This window comes from Phodopus roborovskii, unplaced genomic scaffold, assembly GCF_943737965.1.
Source record: "Phodopus roborovskii unplaced genomic scaffold, PHOROB, whole genome shotgun sequence".
In the NCBI taxonomy this organism is placed as follows: domain Eukaryota; kingdom Metazoa; phylum Chordata; class Mammalia; order Rodentia; family Cricetidae; genus Phodopus; species Phodopus roborovskii.
The window spans coordinates 19,997,668-20,016,577 of record NW_026126517.1 but is presented as its reverse complement, the minus strand read 5'-3'; the positions used below and the strand labels follow the sequence as shown (position 1 = coordinate 20,016,577).

The 18,910-nt window shown below is 46.5% G+C and overlaps 1 protein-coding gene across 3 annotated transcripts in view; it reads left to right on the top strand.

Annotated features, from left to right (window-relative positions):
* Positions 1-18,910, top strand: part of Grik4 (glutamate ionotropic receptor kainate type subunit 4) — a 419,871-nt gene that overhangs the window by 336,151 nt on the left and 64,810 nt on the right. For 2 of the 3 annotated variants that reach the window (XM_051197191.1, XM_051197188.1), the window contains exons 11-12: positions 9,337-9,444; positions 14,847-15,050. In XM_051197191.1, the coding sequence (XP_051053148.1) occupies positions 9,337-9,444; positions 14,847-15,050 (312 nt within the window). The remainder of the gene's footprint in view (positions 1-9,336; positions 9,445-14,846; positions 15,051-18,910) is intronic. The other variant, XM_051197190.1, reaches the window with a different exon arrangement.

Here is an 18,910-nt window from a genome sequence, read left to right as displayed (position 1 = left end):
TTCAAAGTGCTCTTGTGTCATATAAGCTGTTATATGAGTAGAGACATTGGGCTTAAAGCTAAAGAACATTACTCCCATATACCAGGTGTCCATCATTGTGAAGGCTGATATTACTAATAGTTTGAGCCGATGTGTGTGTGTGTGTGTGTGTGTGTTGGGTGGAGTGTACATACATGTATGTACATGTATGTGTGGTAACCTCGGGTATTCTTAAGGTACTGTTGTTCTTGGAATATGGGATAGGGTTTCTCACTGGGACTTGGGGATCACTGGTTAGGATGCCTGACCAGCAAAATCTAATGGTCTACAGGACTCTGATTCCCTGGTGCTGCCCTGAGCTACCACAGTGGGATTCTTTTACCTGAATTCTGTGGATAAGAATTAATATCCTCCTACTGGCTGGATTGAGCAGTCATCCCAGCCCCTTAAGCTTATCTCTGTCAAGTTGCATACCGGTACTGCCAAGGCTGTGGAACTCTAACCCATCTCAGGGCATCCCTGAGATCTCCTGTCTTAGTGTCTCACACCTCAGTGCCACTTCTCCATCCCACATGGAGAAGCCTCAGTCGCTCATGAATGTGCCTATTTTATCATAAGCATCCTTCGGAATGAGAACTCCAAACTTAGGATTCAGAACTGGATTTTAAAAAATGATAATGGCTGAAAACTTTGGGTACCCTAGAAAGGAAAGAACTGGCTACAAAGAACTTGCATTTGATTGGCCTTGACTTTGTCACATCTGTGATCACCTCAGATGATCCTGGTAAGTGGAGAAGGGCAGAGAGTTTAGGCTTATCTTAGGTAGTAAAATTGACTTCCCCAGACCACACAGTAAATGGTAGAACCTGAACCCAGACATCATGACTTCTGATCACTTCTGATCAGTCCCACTACACTGCCATATGTTGTCTACCTCTGCATGGCTTATGGCTCAGCAAACACTGTCAGCTGCTTACCAGGAACACAGCATAATATTACACCAGCAAGCTTGTCATTGCTATCATCAATAACTGAGCCAATCAACTTCTAAAGAGAAAAGGGCTATGTGGGCTCACAGTCTTGAAAGGTTCAGTCCCTGGTTGATTGATCCTGCTGCTTTAGGCCTGTTTTGTTCCATTATAGCAGAGAATGTAGGGTAGGCAAAGCTATTCACTTCATGACAATGGTCAAAGAGTTAAAGAGAATGAGGAGGGAGCTGAACTTCCCACTTGGCTTCATGACTTAAAATTTCCACTACTTCCCAACAGCACCAGCTACAAGGCATAGACCCTTGGAGATCATTCTAGACTCAAGCTATAGCCTATATCTAGGTTCTGTCGTTTGTTTTTATTTCACAGATGAGTGAGCAAAGTTCAGAGACTGACTGATTCCATACTGCTGATTCATGGGCAGAAGGGAAGAGAATGTGGACACTCTGATGCCTCAGTTCCCCAGGGCCACACTTCTGGAAAATACATTGGGCTCATGCCCACATCACTCATGTGGGTCCTTGCTGTTAACTTCATTCAGGACTGTAGTCAATGAACATTGATCAGAGAGGCATGGGGAAGGCCCTGGCTTCAAGGCTGATATTGCCTATATCTATCCTAAGCCAATCCATGGAGCAATAAATAGGATCTGAGTTCCAAACCCACTTTAATCTCCATCAGCTGTGTGATACTCAGCAAGTTGCTTGGCATTTCTGAGTCTAGGTTTTGTTAATTTATTCAGCAAAAACTCACATGACCGTACCGACTTCAAGCATTTTTATTGCTTCTAAAGTGCCAGTGAGCATGCATTTCTCAAGTGGGAATAATGACAGGGCTGCTACACAGAAGCAGAAAAATTTATGAAAGGAAACCACAGTGGGCTAGGGCCCAGGAAGCAAAGATCAATAAGCATTTGAAGCCTCTGTCTTTGGAGTAGGGCTTAGAGTTTCATCAGCCCCCATGGAAGAAGCAGGATCCCAGTGGTGCCAAGTACAAAGAGCAGCTCTAAATGTGCATAAACTATTAAGTGTGATGGTGTTGTGTGCACATCTGAGGATGTGGGCAATGATGTGAGCAAGTCCCTTGGGCTTTAAAAACCAATCCCTTTTTAGTTACTTAAGAAAAAACAAAGTGGCCAAAAGACACCTCTGAGCATCTCAGGCAGGAGGGAACTACTGGGTCTTCAGGGCTCTCAGCAGCAGCAAGGAATGCTAGTCACAAGACTGATAATTTTGCAGGTCCCTAGCACTCCAGAAAAGGTCCTGAGGGCTCCTATTTGACAGCTGAGAAGGAAACCATTGAACAGGAGGGAGTGGGGGTGGGGATGGAGACTTGGTGAAGTTTATGCATGCTCTGCCAATAGGCCAGGCACTGTGCTAAGCCCGTTCCCATGGTTACGGTCTTGACCCTTTCTAGCCAGATAACACAGTGGTTAGGAGCATGTACCCTGGTGATTGAGAAAGTCTGCTTGACTCTCCACTGCTTTGCTTGTCAGAGTGTGACCATGTAGACTTTAATTACCCAACCTTGCTGGTATTCAGGACTTGAAACATGTTTAAAATGAGTATAATTATGATGGTCTACCCCTTGTAGATTTGCCGAGGATTAAATAAGATAAAGTTTCTGGTGCATTTGTTCAGTTATATTTAATTGAGCATCTATGAGATGTGAGGCATTGAGCCAAACCCTAGGGATGAGAGGACAGTCTAACCAAGTTGCTATCTTTAGCCCCATGAGACTTATTTATGGCATAGTAAGACAGACAGGCAGTCAGCAGGGTCTCATGGACAGATGTTCAGAAGGATAATGGAATAAAAGACATGGTCCCTGAAAAAAGCAGTCTTCAAGTAGAGAACTAAAAGAAAACAGGTGAAAAATAGATAAGGGTGAGCAAACATTGTCTATAATGTCTAGATGGTGAAGACTCAGTCTGTGCAGGTGCTTTGGCATTATGCTACAACTCTGCCCTTGTGAATGAAAGCACTCACAGACATACATAGGTGAATGGGCCAAGTTGTGTGCCAATAAAACTTTATTTGCATAAACACTAAGCCGAATTACAAGCCATGGTTTGCTGTCCCCTGAACTAGCTAAATGAGATTTGGAGTCAGGTCTTGTGGCAGGGGCAATTCTAGACAAGGAATGGCACATGCAAAGAGCCTGGCAGGGAGTCACAGGAGGAAATTTAGGGATCAGGTGTATAGGGCCTTGTAGGTCTGACAGGCCACAGTATGGCTACTTGTCTTTGTCTTTAAGCCAAAATGGGAAAGAACTACAGGGCTGCTGTGACTCTAGAGGTTGATTCTGGGGACATGGCTGGCTGCTGCCTTATAAGGACCAGAAGAGAGAATCTCAGAATGTCTTCCAGTCCTCCAGGAGCGTGGAGGCTCACAGGCCGTGGGCATAACACTAGGTGCCAGCATAGTCAGGTCACTTGACTCCAAGTGACATTCTGTAAGTTCTGAGGAGTGAGGAACTGAGCAAGACCCTTGGAATGAGCAGAACAAGGGCAGGAAGCCCCAATATATGCCTCTGGCCAGGGCCCTGAATGACTACTTCCTGTAGTGACCAGCTTGCTCATGGTGACAGAGGGCCACATAGAAGCCTAAATCCCAGTACTTGATGTGCATTCAATTACAGTCATGGCTTCTCAAAGGACTGTGGAGAGCTCCTATCCAAACCACAGAGCCCATCCTCTAAAGCCCTTGTAGCCTTGCTTGCCGTTGTCTAATCTTTCCTTCTACCAGTTCACTGGCTTCTCCCCTAAGAGGTGCTAAGAACAGTCCAGTTCCTGGAAGACAGGGCCTCAGAATCAGCTATCCTGCTCTAAGCAAGAAGCAACAGTCCACCACAAGGAAATGCAGCAAGTAGCCGGCACACTGCAGTAGTCCTGGGGCAGAGGTAGACTGATAGCATGGTGTCTAAACCAGCTTCCTAATGGCAATGCCTCTCTTTAAGGTAAAACCCACTCAGTTAAGACAACAGAAGGACCTGTAGCTCCCTTAGGAAGGAAATAATACTCCTGAATGTGTAATCGAGATCTGCAAAATGTGACGCCTAAAGGAACAAGAAAATTATTAATTTATATTGATCTGTATCCCTAGAGGACTTAGGAGCAAATGATACTTTATACTTCATATGCACGGATAATTCCATGCCATGTTAGTTATATTTGCCTGTTTTCATGTTTGACTAACTAAACATCTCCAACAGAAAATATTTCTTTCAATGGCCTTTGAGTCAGTATTTATATAGACAACACATTTTATTTATTTATTTATTTAAAATGTGAGATGGCGGTCTCATGGTATAGCTCATGTTGGCCTTGAAGTTACTATGTCGTCCAGAATAGTCCTTGAGCTCTCAGTGATCCTCCTGCCTCAGCCACCTGAGTACTGGGATTATAGAAGTGTGTCGCATACATGGCCACACATGAGTTTTCACAGCTGAGATCACAATCAAGCATCATCTGGATCTTATTTAGCATCCTGATTTTTCTACTTATCTATTCTGTGACTTGGATACATTGATGCAAATTCAAGGCTTGAATTTGGTTTCTGATAGGGTGAGCTGAAATTGCTATGCACCTGAGTGTCCAGCCTGGCACCTGGTGGCAGAGTCAGCATCTGTTGTAGGGCAAAAACCAGCTTGCTCCAGCTGTGCCGAGCACATGTCTTCCTGGCTCTGTGCTCTATATGAAATATGACATTGGCTAGGAATGTTTACACCATGAAATTGGCAGAGGTTAGGAATTGGGGTCTCTTTTTCCAGGAGAGCTAGCTTTGAAGCACCTCCTCCCTGGCTCAGGTATGCCCTCATCACGAATCTCTGTACCCTAGTCATTCTCTGGGTCCTGATTGTCACTTGGCTGTCTGTGTTCTATAACACTCCAGCCAAGTGTCAGAATGGCTTGCACTACTGCTACAGCCGTCTATCCCTTGAGTTCCTGAGTAAGTTTCTCATGGTGGCGCTGCTGTCTGAAAACCGAAGTTGGTGGCGCTGGCCTAACCTTTAAGCTACAATCCCAGTGTGGCACTCTTTGGAGAACACAGAAGAGACTCTGAGTCCTGGCCCCCAACAAGGACACTCTAATGGGTACTGACTAACACAGTACTTGAACTAATCTTAAAATCCCTTTGAGGCAGCAAGTGCTATTTTAATCCCCATTTATGAATGGGGAAATAGACACCAAGAGATAAGTAACTTACACGAGGTCATACCATTCATAAGCAGAGAAACCAGGTTATAAGAGTCCCCCAACATTGGGGCCAAGGTCTGCATGGTGCAGATAGTGCTATGCTCAAGGGCCAGAAGAGGTGGAAATCCTGTACCAGTTCTGCGAGCTCATCTGTGCACAGGCTGGGCCACATCAGCCCAGGTGAAGGAGGTCTTCTGCCCTGAGTTAAGATACTATAAAATAGGGGCCAGCTGTGGCCCTCCCTCCCAGATGCATGCTTTTTCTCCCACCCTTTACTGCAGCCCCCAGGGCCTTTAAAATGGTGGAAAAGCAGAGGAAGAGGCACAAACAAGAGGTGGAGGAATGATCTGAAGTGGACTGAAGCCTGTGCATGTGGGCAAACCAGCTATGTCTGCAGAAGGCTTGGAAGGGGCAGGTGTCAGTGAGGCAGAGCAAGGGGAATTGGCTGTAGCTGAAGGCTCAGATATCGTGATGAGTGACATCTCCTGCCCACTGCTGCACAAGTGTGGCATGGATGGTACCAGTAGGTGGGACAATTAGCCTATATCCCAGAGCACCTAGTTCTATCATTGCTATCCTTCCCACTGTCTTTCTGCAATTAGATTGCTCTGGCTAATAGCTGCCAAGCCACTTTTTTTGAGTCGATGGGTCTATTAATTTCTTGGGGCTAATATGAGAGTAGGTGGGAGACTCAATTCTTTTCTGAAGCTCAGGGGCTAATTAGTCTATTTGCCAGGTCCCTGGAGGTGAAGACTGGAAGGGTGCGTTGCCGAGGTTATCAGATTTGGCTATGGAGGAGCCTAGTTTGTTGCCTGAGTGAGGCTGAAGAGCTGGGCTGCTTTGAGCAGGTAGCCTTGCTGGTGTGAAGCCTTGCTGGGGGACAATAGGATGCTGGGAAGTTTAATCTTATTCCAAATATCCAAATGCTAGCATCCAGCCTGCTTGATTTTATGTTCCTCCTGCCCAAGTAGAGTTCTTCCTGGCCTAATGTACCACAGAGAGCCAATCCTACACATTTTGAAGGCAGGAAAACAGCCCCTGGGAGGAGAGAGATTCCTACTGGATTTATGGAACGTTAGGACCAGAGAGAAGAAAGTTAGTTTCTAAAGTTCATACTGGGTTACTAAGGGCTCCTGAGGCTACTTCCTGGTTGGTCTGGTTTTCTCAGATTAAAAACAAACAAACAAACAAACAAAAACACAGTCATATCCTCATTCTAAAAGACAGCACCAGAATTGGGAAAGATCAAGATTTAGCATCCAGCTCTGGATTCAAACCTGTGCCACAGCTACCAGCTGTGACCCTAGAAGACAAGCCATTAAACCTGTCTGAGCATGTTTCTTCATTAATGAAGAAACACTGCGATGCCTCCAGAGTATGATGGGAGAATTCAAAGTGACAGAATAGTGTATATGACACAACAGGTGTCCTGTAATTACTACCCACCCCCCTCTGTTTGGAAATCTCACAGCATCTTCTCGCCCCTGTCCCTGTAGAAAGAAGAGGGAGAGAATGCCAGGCAATGATGTCACCTACAGGTCCTTTTGGCAGGCAATAGGAGTTCCAGAAGCCACAGGGGAGCTCTTCTGCCCAGTGCCTGGCCAGCAAGAGCAAAATACTGATGTAAGATAGTGGCTTTCCCTGTTTCCATGGCCAGGAGCAAAGTGCTGAGGTCTGAGAATACAAAAGGTTGTTGTGGGGAGATATACCAGGAAGTAAAAACGGACCTAAAATGTTCAGAAAGCAGAGCTCTGTGGGTTTCTGTGGGAAGATGCACTTCAGGTTTAGAAGCACAGGGTTTAGGTTTCAGGCTTCTCATTTGATGGGCTGTGGGTTCTTGGGAAAGCCGGGTAGGATCTCGCATTGTACATAAAACACAGCATAGTGTACATAGACCTGTTGTGCCATTGCAGAGGTGGAAAAAGCTATTTCTCCCTTCTGTTGGCATCCTTCCAGAGGTGGGGGAGAGGAGCTCTTGCTGATCTACTCTTTGCCTCCAGTAAGGCTCACCTGTCATGACCCATGGGTTCATGAATGGTCCTGGAGGCAGAGCTCCCAGCTGGTGGTCTAAGGTGGTCCTGATTGATTTGCCCTCTGCATGCTCTACCTTCTCCAAAGCGTAAAGGCAAGTCCTGGCATCTCTGCACTGTGACTCTGGGCCCTTTTCTTCCATGGAGGTAAGGATGAGGGACAAGGGGAGCTAAGTCTTCCCTGTTGTTGGAGCACCTGAAAGACTAACTCTGGGGGACAGAGCAACAGGGCAACTTTGGGGCTCATGGGAGTTTTCCAGGGAAGCTGTTGCTGGTATCTAGGAGAGGTGACTGTGTGCATCCCCTGGGTATGTAGGCAACCATCAACTATCTTTCATTGGTGCCAACCCAGTTACTCAGCAACAGAAGTGATTTCTCTGGGGTCTAACCAGCAGAATTATTATCAGGCTCAAACATATGTGGATTGTATATGTACACATCATTTGTAGATATTATGCAATATAAACAGTGCTCCATTGGACCCCTCAAGATTGTTAGGGTGATGGACTAGTTCACAGTAATATATTGCATACTCAAAAATTGGTTAAGAGAGCATGATGGCTCATGTCAGGACTTGCAAAGTCAAGACAGGAGGATTGCCACAAGTTTGAAGCCAGCCAAATTTGATTAAGAGGGTATATCTTATTTGTGTGTATATGTATTAATTCATATACATGGAGGTCAGATATCCACTCAGGGTGTCTTCTGCTAATTCTTTTCACCCTAGTTTTTGATACAGAGACTTTCACTGAATCTGGAACTTTTCAATTTGTCTTGACTGACTGGCCAGCAAGCCTCTGAGATCCACCCATTTCAGCCTCCCTAGGGCTGTGATTAAAGGTGCACACCACTGAGCCTGGGTTTTTATGTTTTAAGGTGGATGCTGGAGATCCAGACTCAGAGCCTCATGCCTGCACAGCAAATGCTTTAGCAATAGAGCCATCTTTCCAGCCCTCTCTGTAAATTTTTTTAAACCACAATAAGATAAAAATAAAAAAGACAATTAAAAAACAGAGTAGAGAAACAGAAGGAAAACTAACTTTGAAGTGACAGGTTAAATCCCTCCTCATCATGACCACCAGAAGTTTCTGCTGTTATTTCCATTGGACACAGGAGGAAAGCATGCTTAGGGGGCTCAGAAACATCATTGAGGTTGCACAGTGAGCTTTCTGCTCCTGGTTAGGGTGGGGTCTGTAGTGTCAAACCGGTACTACAAGAGCTGTCAGTTCTGGAAGGGAGAGGAACACTCCCTTTTCCATTCCTAGCTGGAAAAGCCAAGGGTGCTGACAAAGCCTCTCAGTGAGGCAGTGGATTAAAAAGACCAGAGCTTGACTCATCCCTCTTCCGACTTATTCACTCCGCCATGTGTTTAGTCATTCAACAAGCATTTAGATTTCTGCTCCTTTAGTAATGTGATTTCATTTGGGCTTTCCGGTGCCAAGGATTGAAACCAGGGCATCATTCATGCCAGGTGAGAACTCCACCACTGAGCTACATGCAGAGCCCTCAGCAAGCATTCATTAAAGGCCCAGTGCATGCTAGTTCATTCTCATCTTGTATCCATCCTCCCAACTACATTTTTGCTTGTTAAGATAGGGTCTCACTACAGCCCAGGCTATCCTTGAACTCACTAGGTAGTCCAGGTTAACTTCGAACTTACAGAAATCCTCCTGCCTTGAAGACCTTGCAAATGCAGACATGAGCCACCATGCTCTCTTAGCCAGTTCTTAAGTGTGCAGCTAATCATGATGCTCTTCTTATTGTTACCTAGATAACTGGGTTTACTGAAGGAAGGCCAAAGCAAAAGAGCCTTGTGTCTCTGCCCTGCCTGAAAAGGACACAGTTCCCTGTTTCCATTCCCACTTCTGCTGACAGAATATCTCTTCACCATGCTACAATCCTAACTCTTTTCTCCCTTTCATCTCTTCCAAGTCTTTGATTTTTTTTTTTTTTTTCTTTCCTCACTCTGCCATCCCACTTCCCTCAGGACCTTCAAGCCTATATCACGTGCCCCAGTTCTGGTCTAGCCTATTGCTCCTCCATACCATCCCCCATCCTTCCCTCCTGGGGTTTACCCACAGCAAAGCACTGTCCTATGCTGCTCTCAAGTCTTCCCATCCTCTCCCCTTGGTCTCCTCAGATCGGCCAGTGGCATGTGGCGGAGGGCCTCAGCATGGACAGCCGCCTCTACGCCTCCAACATCTCCGACAGTCTTTTCAACACCACCCTGGTCGTCACCACCATCCTGGTAAGTGGGCTTTCTCGGGCCTCCAGCTGCAGCTCCCGAGGGTATCTCCTCCCCAAGCTCTTTGCTCTTGGGCTTCCTGGGGAACAGAAGATGGGAATGCTAATCACAGCACAGAGGCCAATTTATGACACTGTAATTGCACTCCAGTTGCTGTCTCATATGGAAATGATATCTGATGAGCTGCTGAGCAGCTGGGGCAGAGGCAGGGCATCCACAGTGTGTGGATGCCTCTGCGGGGATCCGGGCAGCTAGGAAAGCTGTTTAGAAACCCTAGAAATGAGATCTTCTGACACGGGTGGGACTAGCTGGATCCAGTCTCCTGAGATGACCCCCACTCTTTCCAAGCTCTGCTTGATACCTGCTGGATACAAAATCAAGCCATTGCCCTGTCACACCCTCCAATAGATACTTTAATGTCTGTGGATTGCTGCAGCCTTCTCCTTCACTTCCAGAGTGTGACATGGGTTTTCAAGGAACCCCTAAGTCAAGAGACCATCTGCCTTTCTACTTGATTCATTTCTATTCAGTAATTACCAGTCTACCTCTCAACCCCACCCTATGACATGTGCCTGGCGCTCTGTTCGGTCATAAAAACCAAAGATGAGTACAGATTGGTCTGTATCTTCAAAGAAGTTGTCACTGAGCAGACAGGCCAAGTCAACTACCCACAGCCAAAGTGTTGCCATTACCCCTAGCCCTGAAGACCTCATGTTTCAAAAGATCTATCAATTAAGCCATCTAAGTGTTAAGCAATGATTACTTTGCTCCTCCCCACTCTGATTTTAACTAATCAAAAGGGTATTTCCCCACCTCACATAGCATCTCAATGGAGAAAGATAACTAGCATAGTCACACTGATACCTCCTCAGCTCAGAGCAGAGGTGATGTATAAGTGATGTATAACTGTGTAGTCTAGCCTCCACTAGATAGATGTACAAGGTCTGCAAGCATGCTTATTTCTCTTGGGCTTTCTTGATAAATTAGAAGAGTCTATATCCCTCCATTTAACCTTCAGGCACCTCCAAGACCCAGGAAGCCTGGGCTGGGATTACTGATCTATTATAAACAGGGTGGGCTAACAGCCAAGAGAGCAGTAGGAAGCTAGAGCCCTGAGGAGTGGAGGAAAGGGGGAGGGGTGAAGCAGCAAGCCTGAAAAAGCAACATTTGCAATGGACTTTGAAAGACAGGAAGCAATTACAGAGAATGGGAAAAGAGAATGAAGGGCAACATTGTTAATGCTTAGAAAATGCTAGAAAACATGGGTTTTTCCTGAAAATGGGCATTGGTTGGGAAAAGAAGAGTGTAATCCAGAATCAATCATCCTCAGTGTTTAGGATCTTGTACTGTAGGCCACTCCTTCTCTTCACTTGGAGAGGGGCCACTGAATGTTTCCATTTGTTCATCCAAGGAATTGGGCACTTCTATATGCTTCTATATGTTCTTCAGTATTCAAGAAACATCAATGAACCAAATGCAAAAAATCCTTGGAGCTCCTGTTTCAGTATAGAATTTGAGGCAGTAATAAAATGTCAGCAAAGCCTGAGTCTCTGATATTCAAAATGCTTCAGACCCAAAATATTTCAATTTCAAATGGTTCTCAAGTTTGGGAGTATTTGCATAGACATTGCTAGTTGAACACCCCTAATGAGAAATTCTAGACCCTGGGACACCTGGTAAGAACCTGTCAGCACTCAGAATGCTTCAGATTTTGAAGTAGCTCAGGTGTGGCGGGTTAGGGATGCTTAACCTCTGCTCAAACCGTTTGCATGCCTTAGCAGGTAGGCTGGGAGCAATGAGTAGGGTCTGTTCCTAGATGGTTAGGCGTGGCCTCCTTAAGGAGGCGGAGTCTCCTTAAGGAGGGAAGACAAAGGGGAGGGGCTACCCACCGCTGCCTGGAAACAGCTGGAGTGATGGGAGGGAACTGCAGATCCAGGTTTCCAGCTCCCAGCTCTTTACTCTGCACACTCCAGCCACTTAGAATGCCAGGAAGACTAGAGGGAGGTGGTGTCACCTATCCAGCTGAGAACTGGGGACAACCTAACCCTGCTGCCTTAGGGCGTAACTGCTGGGCTTTCCTTCCTGTGTCTTTCCTACTCTTTAGTCTCCTCCCTCCCATCAGCCATACCAGGGTTCAGCCCCCTCCTGTGCCTCTTTGTCCTTAGTCATCCACAGAGTCCTCCCAAGCCCCCTTCCTATTTGCTGTGTTTGTTTCCCTACTACTCTCAAAATCATTCTGTCATTTCCTTCCTGCCATCCAGCAGTTTCTTAGTTTGGTCTCTAAACCCTTCACACATGGAATAACCAAGTACCTCTCCATTCAGCCTTGGGGCCCAGGACTCTTCACTATGATGGTATGCTTTCCCTCCCCATGGATGCCTTTCCCCAACTCAAAGCTCATCTTTTCTCTGGAGTTCTTCTTGATTGACTCCTGTCTTTTCTTCCCCTGGCTCTTTCCGTACCCCTCTGACCAGACACATTTTCTCTTAGTTATTTGACTCCCCACATCTCCTTCATGAATGGGAGTGCCTCAAATATTGGGGTGCCTGACATGCATAGGAACTTGATAATTAGAGTCTGAATATGGGAATATCTTTGAACAGGATTCAAGGAAGGAATTTTGAGAAAGTGTTTAAAAGCTATGAAAAGTGGGAACAGGAGACAGGGAACCTGCTAGACTGTGTGTGTGTGTGTGTGTGTGTGTGTGTGTGTATGCATGTGTGTATTTGCCTATATATATGTGTGTGTGCCTATATGTGTGTGTATTCTAGTGTATATGTGTGCCTGTGTATGTGTATGTATCTGTGTATGTGTGTCTCTGTGTGTTCCTGTGTGTGTGTGTGTGTGTGTGCATGCCTGTGTATGTGTTCCTATGTATTTGTGTGTCTGTGCCTGTTTATGCGTGTGTGTCTATGTATGTGTATGCTTGTGTGTGTGACTCTGTGTGTATGCCTGTGTATATGTGTATCTGTGTATATGTATGTGTGTGTACATGCGTCTATGCATATGTGTGTGCCTGTGTGTATGTGTGTGCCTGTGTATGTGTGTGTGTATATACCTGTGTATGTGTATTCATATCAACACAGGAATTTTTGAGAAGTTAGATGCTGGCAGGATGATTCTGTGTGAGGCTAGTTCAAAGGAAACCACAGTCAACATCGGTTTGTTGCCTGGGAAAATGGAGCTGAGGTGGCCCATTCAAACCAGAAACTCCTAGTAGGAGCAAAGGTGCTAATTACAGCCCTATATGACCATTCATAAGCTCTCCCTGCAAATGGTGATCTTGAGCTATTTATCCCTTAAATTTGGGACATTCCCACCTTGTCTCACTCCTGCCAGGGACACTTGGGATAAGCCACAGCTGCAGTCCTCAGAACACATTTTCTGTGCTGGGTACCGAATTAATCAGGTAGCTGTATAGTCACCCCAGGTACTCCTAGCATTCCTGCTGATGACAAGTCAGCGTCCAGCTCCCTCATTTTCCAAAGTGCCAGTGAGCTGCAGGCCTGCTGATACTTTGGCTGTCCAACACCTCTCTTCCCTCCAAGATGGGCCTTGTGAACATTTACTTGGTGCATGGCAGTGGATTTCAAAGGAACTTGAGAGTAGAGCATAAGGAAAGAAGAATTCATGGCATCCCTTAGAAGGATTAGAACATACTCTGGTGCTAGAGTAGAAACAAACCCTCAGCCATGTGCTGTCCACAAGGCTAGAGGCCCTTCCCACTATATTTAGGGGCAGGGAGGGGGTTGACAGTGAAGGGAAGTGACAGCCTCATTGTCCCTTCATGAGAGCTGCACAGCCTCATAAACTCATCATCCATGGAGTGTGAGGAGGAAGAATTGGGTGGTTTTCACAGGTGCCTTGGTCTGAGCATTGTGATGATTCTAAGAAGTGCATTGGCATCAGAAGCAATATGACTCCAAGGTTAAGATGAGTTAGCGTAGACAGAAGATAAAATGGAGATGAGTGAGGCATGGAGAGGACCCTGAGCTGAGGACAGCCTATGTGGTGAGCAAGGAGACTAACTTGTCTCATCACAACAGTGGACTTGATCACAAGTGGGGCCACACATCACCTTCAACCCAGAGTTCACACCCTGACAGATAGTCCCTCTTCTTGCTTCTCAAAACTGCTCGCTCCATCCATCCCAGGGTCTCTGGTCTGCCTGGCCCCCCATCCTTCTGTGTAGAAGTTCCCTCTGGCTTGACACAGCATCTCAGCCTAGAAGCACATCCTTCTGCTGTGATGCTCAGCTGTTTCTGTTGCGGCAGGGCAGGGGAAGGGGGAATGGACATTCACAAACCTGTGTGCACCTTGCACACTCTGCTCCCTGTCACGCCTGGTTCCTGTGCAGTTCTGAGACCCACATATAGCATGGATGTTGAGCCTTTACTCCTCCCCAGCCCCCACCTTCGGCTCAACTCAGGCTGGCACTGGCTGGCACCGGTTTTCCTCTTCTCTGTGTCTGTGTTTGCACCATGCCCCAGACCTCTTCCCAACTTTGTCTCCACCCATTGTTTCCTGGGATCTGGGTCCACAGATGACCTCCTCTCCCCACCCCCAGCCCCCACATTCTGCCTTCTCCAACCTCCCAGTGGCTCTCCATCTGCCTCCTCCAACTGCAGGAGTTCCTTCTCACCTATCTGTCATCACATGTGCTCTGTCCCTTCCCACCTTAAAAGGAAGCCATCATCACATTGCCTAACACTACTATCATCCAACAGGGAATCACAGATGGCACACTCTTGGGTCCTCCCCAACCTGTTCTTTGTGGGGAACTGCAGCTTGGAGGGGAGGTGTAACTTTGAGGTGGGGGGGCCTTTGTGAGGCCACCCTGATACCTCTCCCTCCAGCTTCTCCAGTTGGCCCAGATACTCCCTTTCATCTTCTCTGTGCTGCCTTTGCCCCAATGCCCTGACAAAACAACAAAACCTCAAGGTCCAGCTTTTTTTTTTTTTTTTTAATCATGAATGACATGATTTTATTCTGCCTTATGGCTAAGTAATACTCCTGTGTGTGCAACATCTAATTCTTACTTAGCCTGCTATCTTAGAAATATTTTATTATTATTATTATTCCATAGCAGTAGGTCTGTGGAGGAAAGCCAAAATGAGAGGGGAGAGAGGAGGCCAGACTTCCAATAGCATAAAGGGTTTCACCTTGGCCTTCTATGCAGTGGGACTCCTGTATGTTTCTGATAAGAGAATGTCCTTCAAAGGACACTGTGGGGAGTGGGGAGAAGTGGGCACTAATCACCACCTCTAAGGCAGCATTGCTACCCAAACTATATCCCTCCTCCTTTCCTATGAAGTCTCTGCCCTCCTGTTCCCAGCCCTACCCATCCCACATGGCTGCAACACCAGGGCTAAGATGAGAATGACAGCTGCCCAGTTTTGCTGCAGGAAAACCCATACTTAATGCTGAAGGGGAACCACCAGGAGATGGAAGGCAATGACCGCTACGAGGGCTTCTGTGTGGACATGCTCAAGGAGTTGGCGGAGATCCTACGGTTCAACTACAAGATCCGTCTTGTCGGGGATGGTGTGTACGGTGTGCCTGAAGCCAACGGCACCTGGACAGGCATGGTTGGGGAGCTGATTGCTCGGGTAAGGAGTCCAGTGGTCTGTACTTGTGGGAGGGGGACAGGGGGGATGATGGAGACGTGGTGTGTTTTCCCTGTCTCACTCAGTCAGTCCCATCCCTCTCCCTCATTCTTAGATTTTTCTATCAATTCTAGGAAGCTTTAGTGAGCTGGCATGGAGCCAGGCACTGGTGCTATGTTTATGACTGCTATGACTCCTGCTCCAGGGTTCTCTCCTCCCAGCCCTGGAGCAAGTTGGATTTGGACTTTGGGTTTTATCTTTAGATAATCCCTGTATTGTTTGCTTGTTTGTTTGCTTTGATGGTTTCGTTGCTTATTGACACTCCCTTGTGAAAGCTTGCACAGGTCCTGGGAGAGCAGCAGATAGCAACACCAGCTTCCTTGGATGGTCTGGAGATGTACAGGAAATGTGGTAATACCAGGAGCTAAGGCTGAAGAGGTGTGGGTCACAGTGATGGTTAATTTGTTATTTCCTGTGTTATTTCTCCATCATAAATGTCCATCCACAGACCAAGAGCCAAAGTATACCTGCATGTGCTGTAGGTTTTCAGGGCAAATGGGTGACTTGTTTAGAATTCAGTTGAGCATCATAGAATGCCAGTCTTCTGTCAGGTTAAAGCAAGGGCATGGAAAGTTCTTCTGGGGGGCGGACTTGTTTTCCTTATATACATTATCAACAACTGTAAAAATTAATGAAATTGATGCTCACTTACTGTCCATGTTTCTACAGTTGAATTTTAATGGCCAGGACAGGCAAAGAGGACTAAATGGAGGCAGCACCGGTCTTGGTCCTTACGTGAGCTTGAACCCCCGTCTCCTCTCTGTGTTTTCCTCCTGTGGCCTCTTAGCACACACTCATGGTCCAGGGCCCCTCCATGCAGAATCTCGGGTCTCCTGGGAATATTTCTCTCCACTATGCGTCATCCCCACTTCACATATGAGCAGTCTGAAGCTTTGTGAGCTTAATGGCTTTGTTAAAAGTTGCACTGTGTTAGTTAGTGCTGGGATTCAAGCCCAGATCCCTTTCTCCATTGAATGGTACTCATGTGCTACCCGGAGGTGTTTCCATTTGTGATGATGGCCCCATAAGGTTATAATGCCTGGTGATATCATAGCTGTCTTACTTTGCACAGCACATATGATGGTGGTCTCATAAGATTATATTGACTAGTAACATCATAGGTATCTTTGTGTACTCTATGATTATGTTTACACCATGACAAAAATCACCTAACGACTCATTTCTCAGAACAACTATCTCCAAGATAATTCCAGTATGACTATAATAAGACTTTAATCCTTTCTTTGTGCCAAACATGGGCTATAACATTTTTTTAAATCCCTGTCGTTGAGACTATAAATACTACTTAGATTGTTGAAACAGTAGTTCCTGTCAATGACTGCAAAGAGTTCTGTGTAAGTGAGAGCTGTGGAAGAGGTGTTTAAGAGCTAATGAAGCAGATTGTCCAGGGCCAGGCCAGGAAGCATAGACAGTGTCTTCAGTGTTCCAGCAGGGTAAACCTCAAGCAAGGAATTGTGAGCCACACAGAGGTCCTGGGGTCCAGAGTGAGCCTGTTCAAAGGTAAAGTCTTGCTCACAGCTTAAGACTGGGGATGGAAGGCCAGTGAGTAAACAGAAGCTTCAGCAAGGCTCTAGGATGTGAGAATGGCCCCCATAGACTCATATATTTGAATACTTGGTTCCCAGTTGGTGGACTTGTTTGGAAAGGATTAGAAGGTGTGGCTTTGTTGGAGAAGATGTGTCACTGGGATGGGGTTTGAGGTTTCAAAAGCCCACACCATTCCCAGCCAACTCTCTGCTTGTGTCTCATGTTTGTGGACCAGATGTGAGCCCCCAGCTACTGCTCCAGTGCCATGCCTGCTTGTCTGCTGCCATGCCCCCCACCATGATAGTCATGGACTAACCCTTTGCGACCATGAGCCCCTATTAAACACTTCCTCCTATATGTCACCGGGATCATGCTGTTTCTTCAAAGAAATAGAAAAGTAAATAAGACACCAGCATCTTAGAGGTATGACCCACCCTGTCTGGGTGCAGAAAGGCAAATGTTGCTTTGCTCTACAGTCCCAGAGCCTGGAACACTCATTTTGGGATTTCCTCATGAAGACTCAACTTTACAGTTAGTCCACAGCAGTCTGAAATGTCAAGTCTTTTCTTTGCCTCTCAGTGTCCTTGATCACCTTGAGCCCAGCTCTTTAGCCTCCACATTCTGTCTTGTGTCTGGCAGGAAGACTTCAGGGATGGAGGAGTCACTTTACAGCCATCTCCTTATTAGCCCCCTAATGAGCTGTGACATGGGCTGGCAGAGAGGGAGAAGATCCTGGGTCTTGAGGACATGCATCTACATACTGAGTAACTTGGGAAATCAGGCAGGGATCTTAAAATTCACCCCAGCTTCTCTTCCAACAAAAACAGTGCTGGTTCCATCTCATCCAAACTTGGGGACATCGTATTATATAAGCAGTCCATTAGCTCAATGACCAGTGACTCTTCTAGACATTGGAGAAACAGGATACAACATAAGCTTGGACACTGCCTGCATAACTCCTATCACTAGGGAGTGAGACAGAAAGTCATGACTAACCATATGTGTATATAATTGTGAACTACCATAAGTTCAAGGGAGGCAGAGTACATGGAATTAAGAGGGAGCATCTAAAGAGAATGGGTCTGGTCTGCTTTGCTTTAGAGAGGTGGGACCCTGATGGTTGCTAGCTAGCTTCCCTGGGGAGATGTCTGGAACACTCTCTGGAGAATAAATAGTAACTTGGTAAGAAAGAAAGATCTCTTCATGTGAAGGTGTCTGGATGCCAATGGGGCTGAACCTGGGCAGAAATGGGCTGTGCCAGATCTCATCTTCCCCAAGACCTGCCAAGATGTTCCCCAAGGATACAGGAGATCTAGGCCCAGGCCCTTCCTCAAAGATATTGCCCAAAGCAGTACCAAAACAGAGGTGGTGCACCAGTGTCCCCCATGACACTGTTGGGGCTTCTGAATGTCCACACTGGATGAGACCTTAGAGGAAATGAGATCAACTCTATTTCTTACACAGATGAGGAAGTGCAGGCTCAGAGAGATCAAGTGGTGTAGGTAGAAAGTCCATAGTCTGGGCTGTCTAATTTCAGTGCTCATGATCTGGGAGAGCACAGAGCTTGGTGACATCTGGTTGTAAACAAAGATTTCAGCATCCACTTGCCAGCTGCGTGTACTATTGTGAGTTACTCTGCCTTTTCCACTTGTTATGTCATCACTGCGTCTGTGTTCAACTGGAAGGAACTTTTTTGTGAAGGAGGCTAATTCCAAGGCCAGAGCTTGTAGGCTAATTTCAAAGAGTATAATTCCAAGGACGCTTGAGGAAGGGGTAATGGTTGTCCAGCAGGAAGGGAACAAGCACATGACAGAGAATGTTAGAATGAGCCACCCATAGTTGTGTACCACAGCAGCTGCTTCAGATGTTGCTCAGCTAACAGTACACAGCTGGGACAAGAGCATCTGTCAGCCCCAGCTCTCACCACCTGGGACTCATATTACAGGACATCACCTCTTCCACTCTCCAGTGCACCAGTATCCTAGGTGCCACTGAAGGAGTTGGATCCCCGGGCATCTATGGCCCAGCTGAAGGATAGGACCCATCTAGAGTGGGGTGGGCCTGACCTATGATTCCTCACTGTCTTTAAACCTGCCTGAAGCTGATGAGCCACAAAGGTTTAGACACAAAGCTGTCTGGCATGCCCACATATCTCAGCTGCCCTATGAAGCCTCAGAACTAGAACCCAGGCACATAGTATGAAGAGTGAGAGTCAGCAAGGGCAGACAGCAGGCAGCTGAGAGCACCACAGTGAT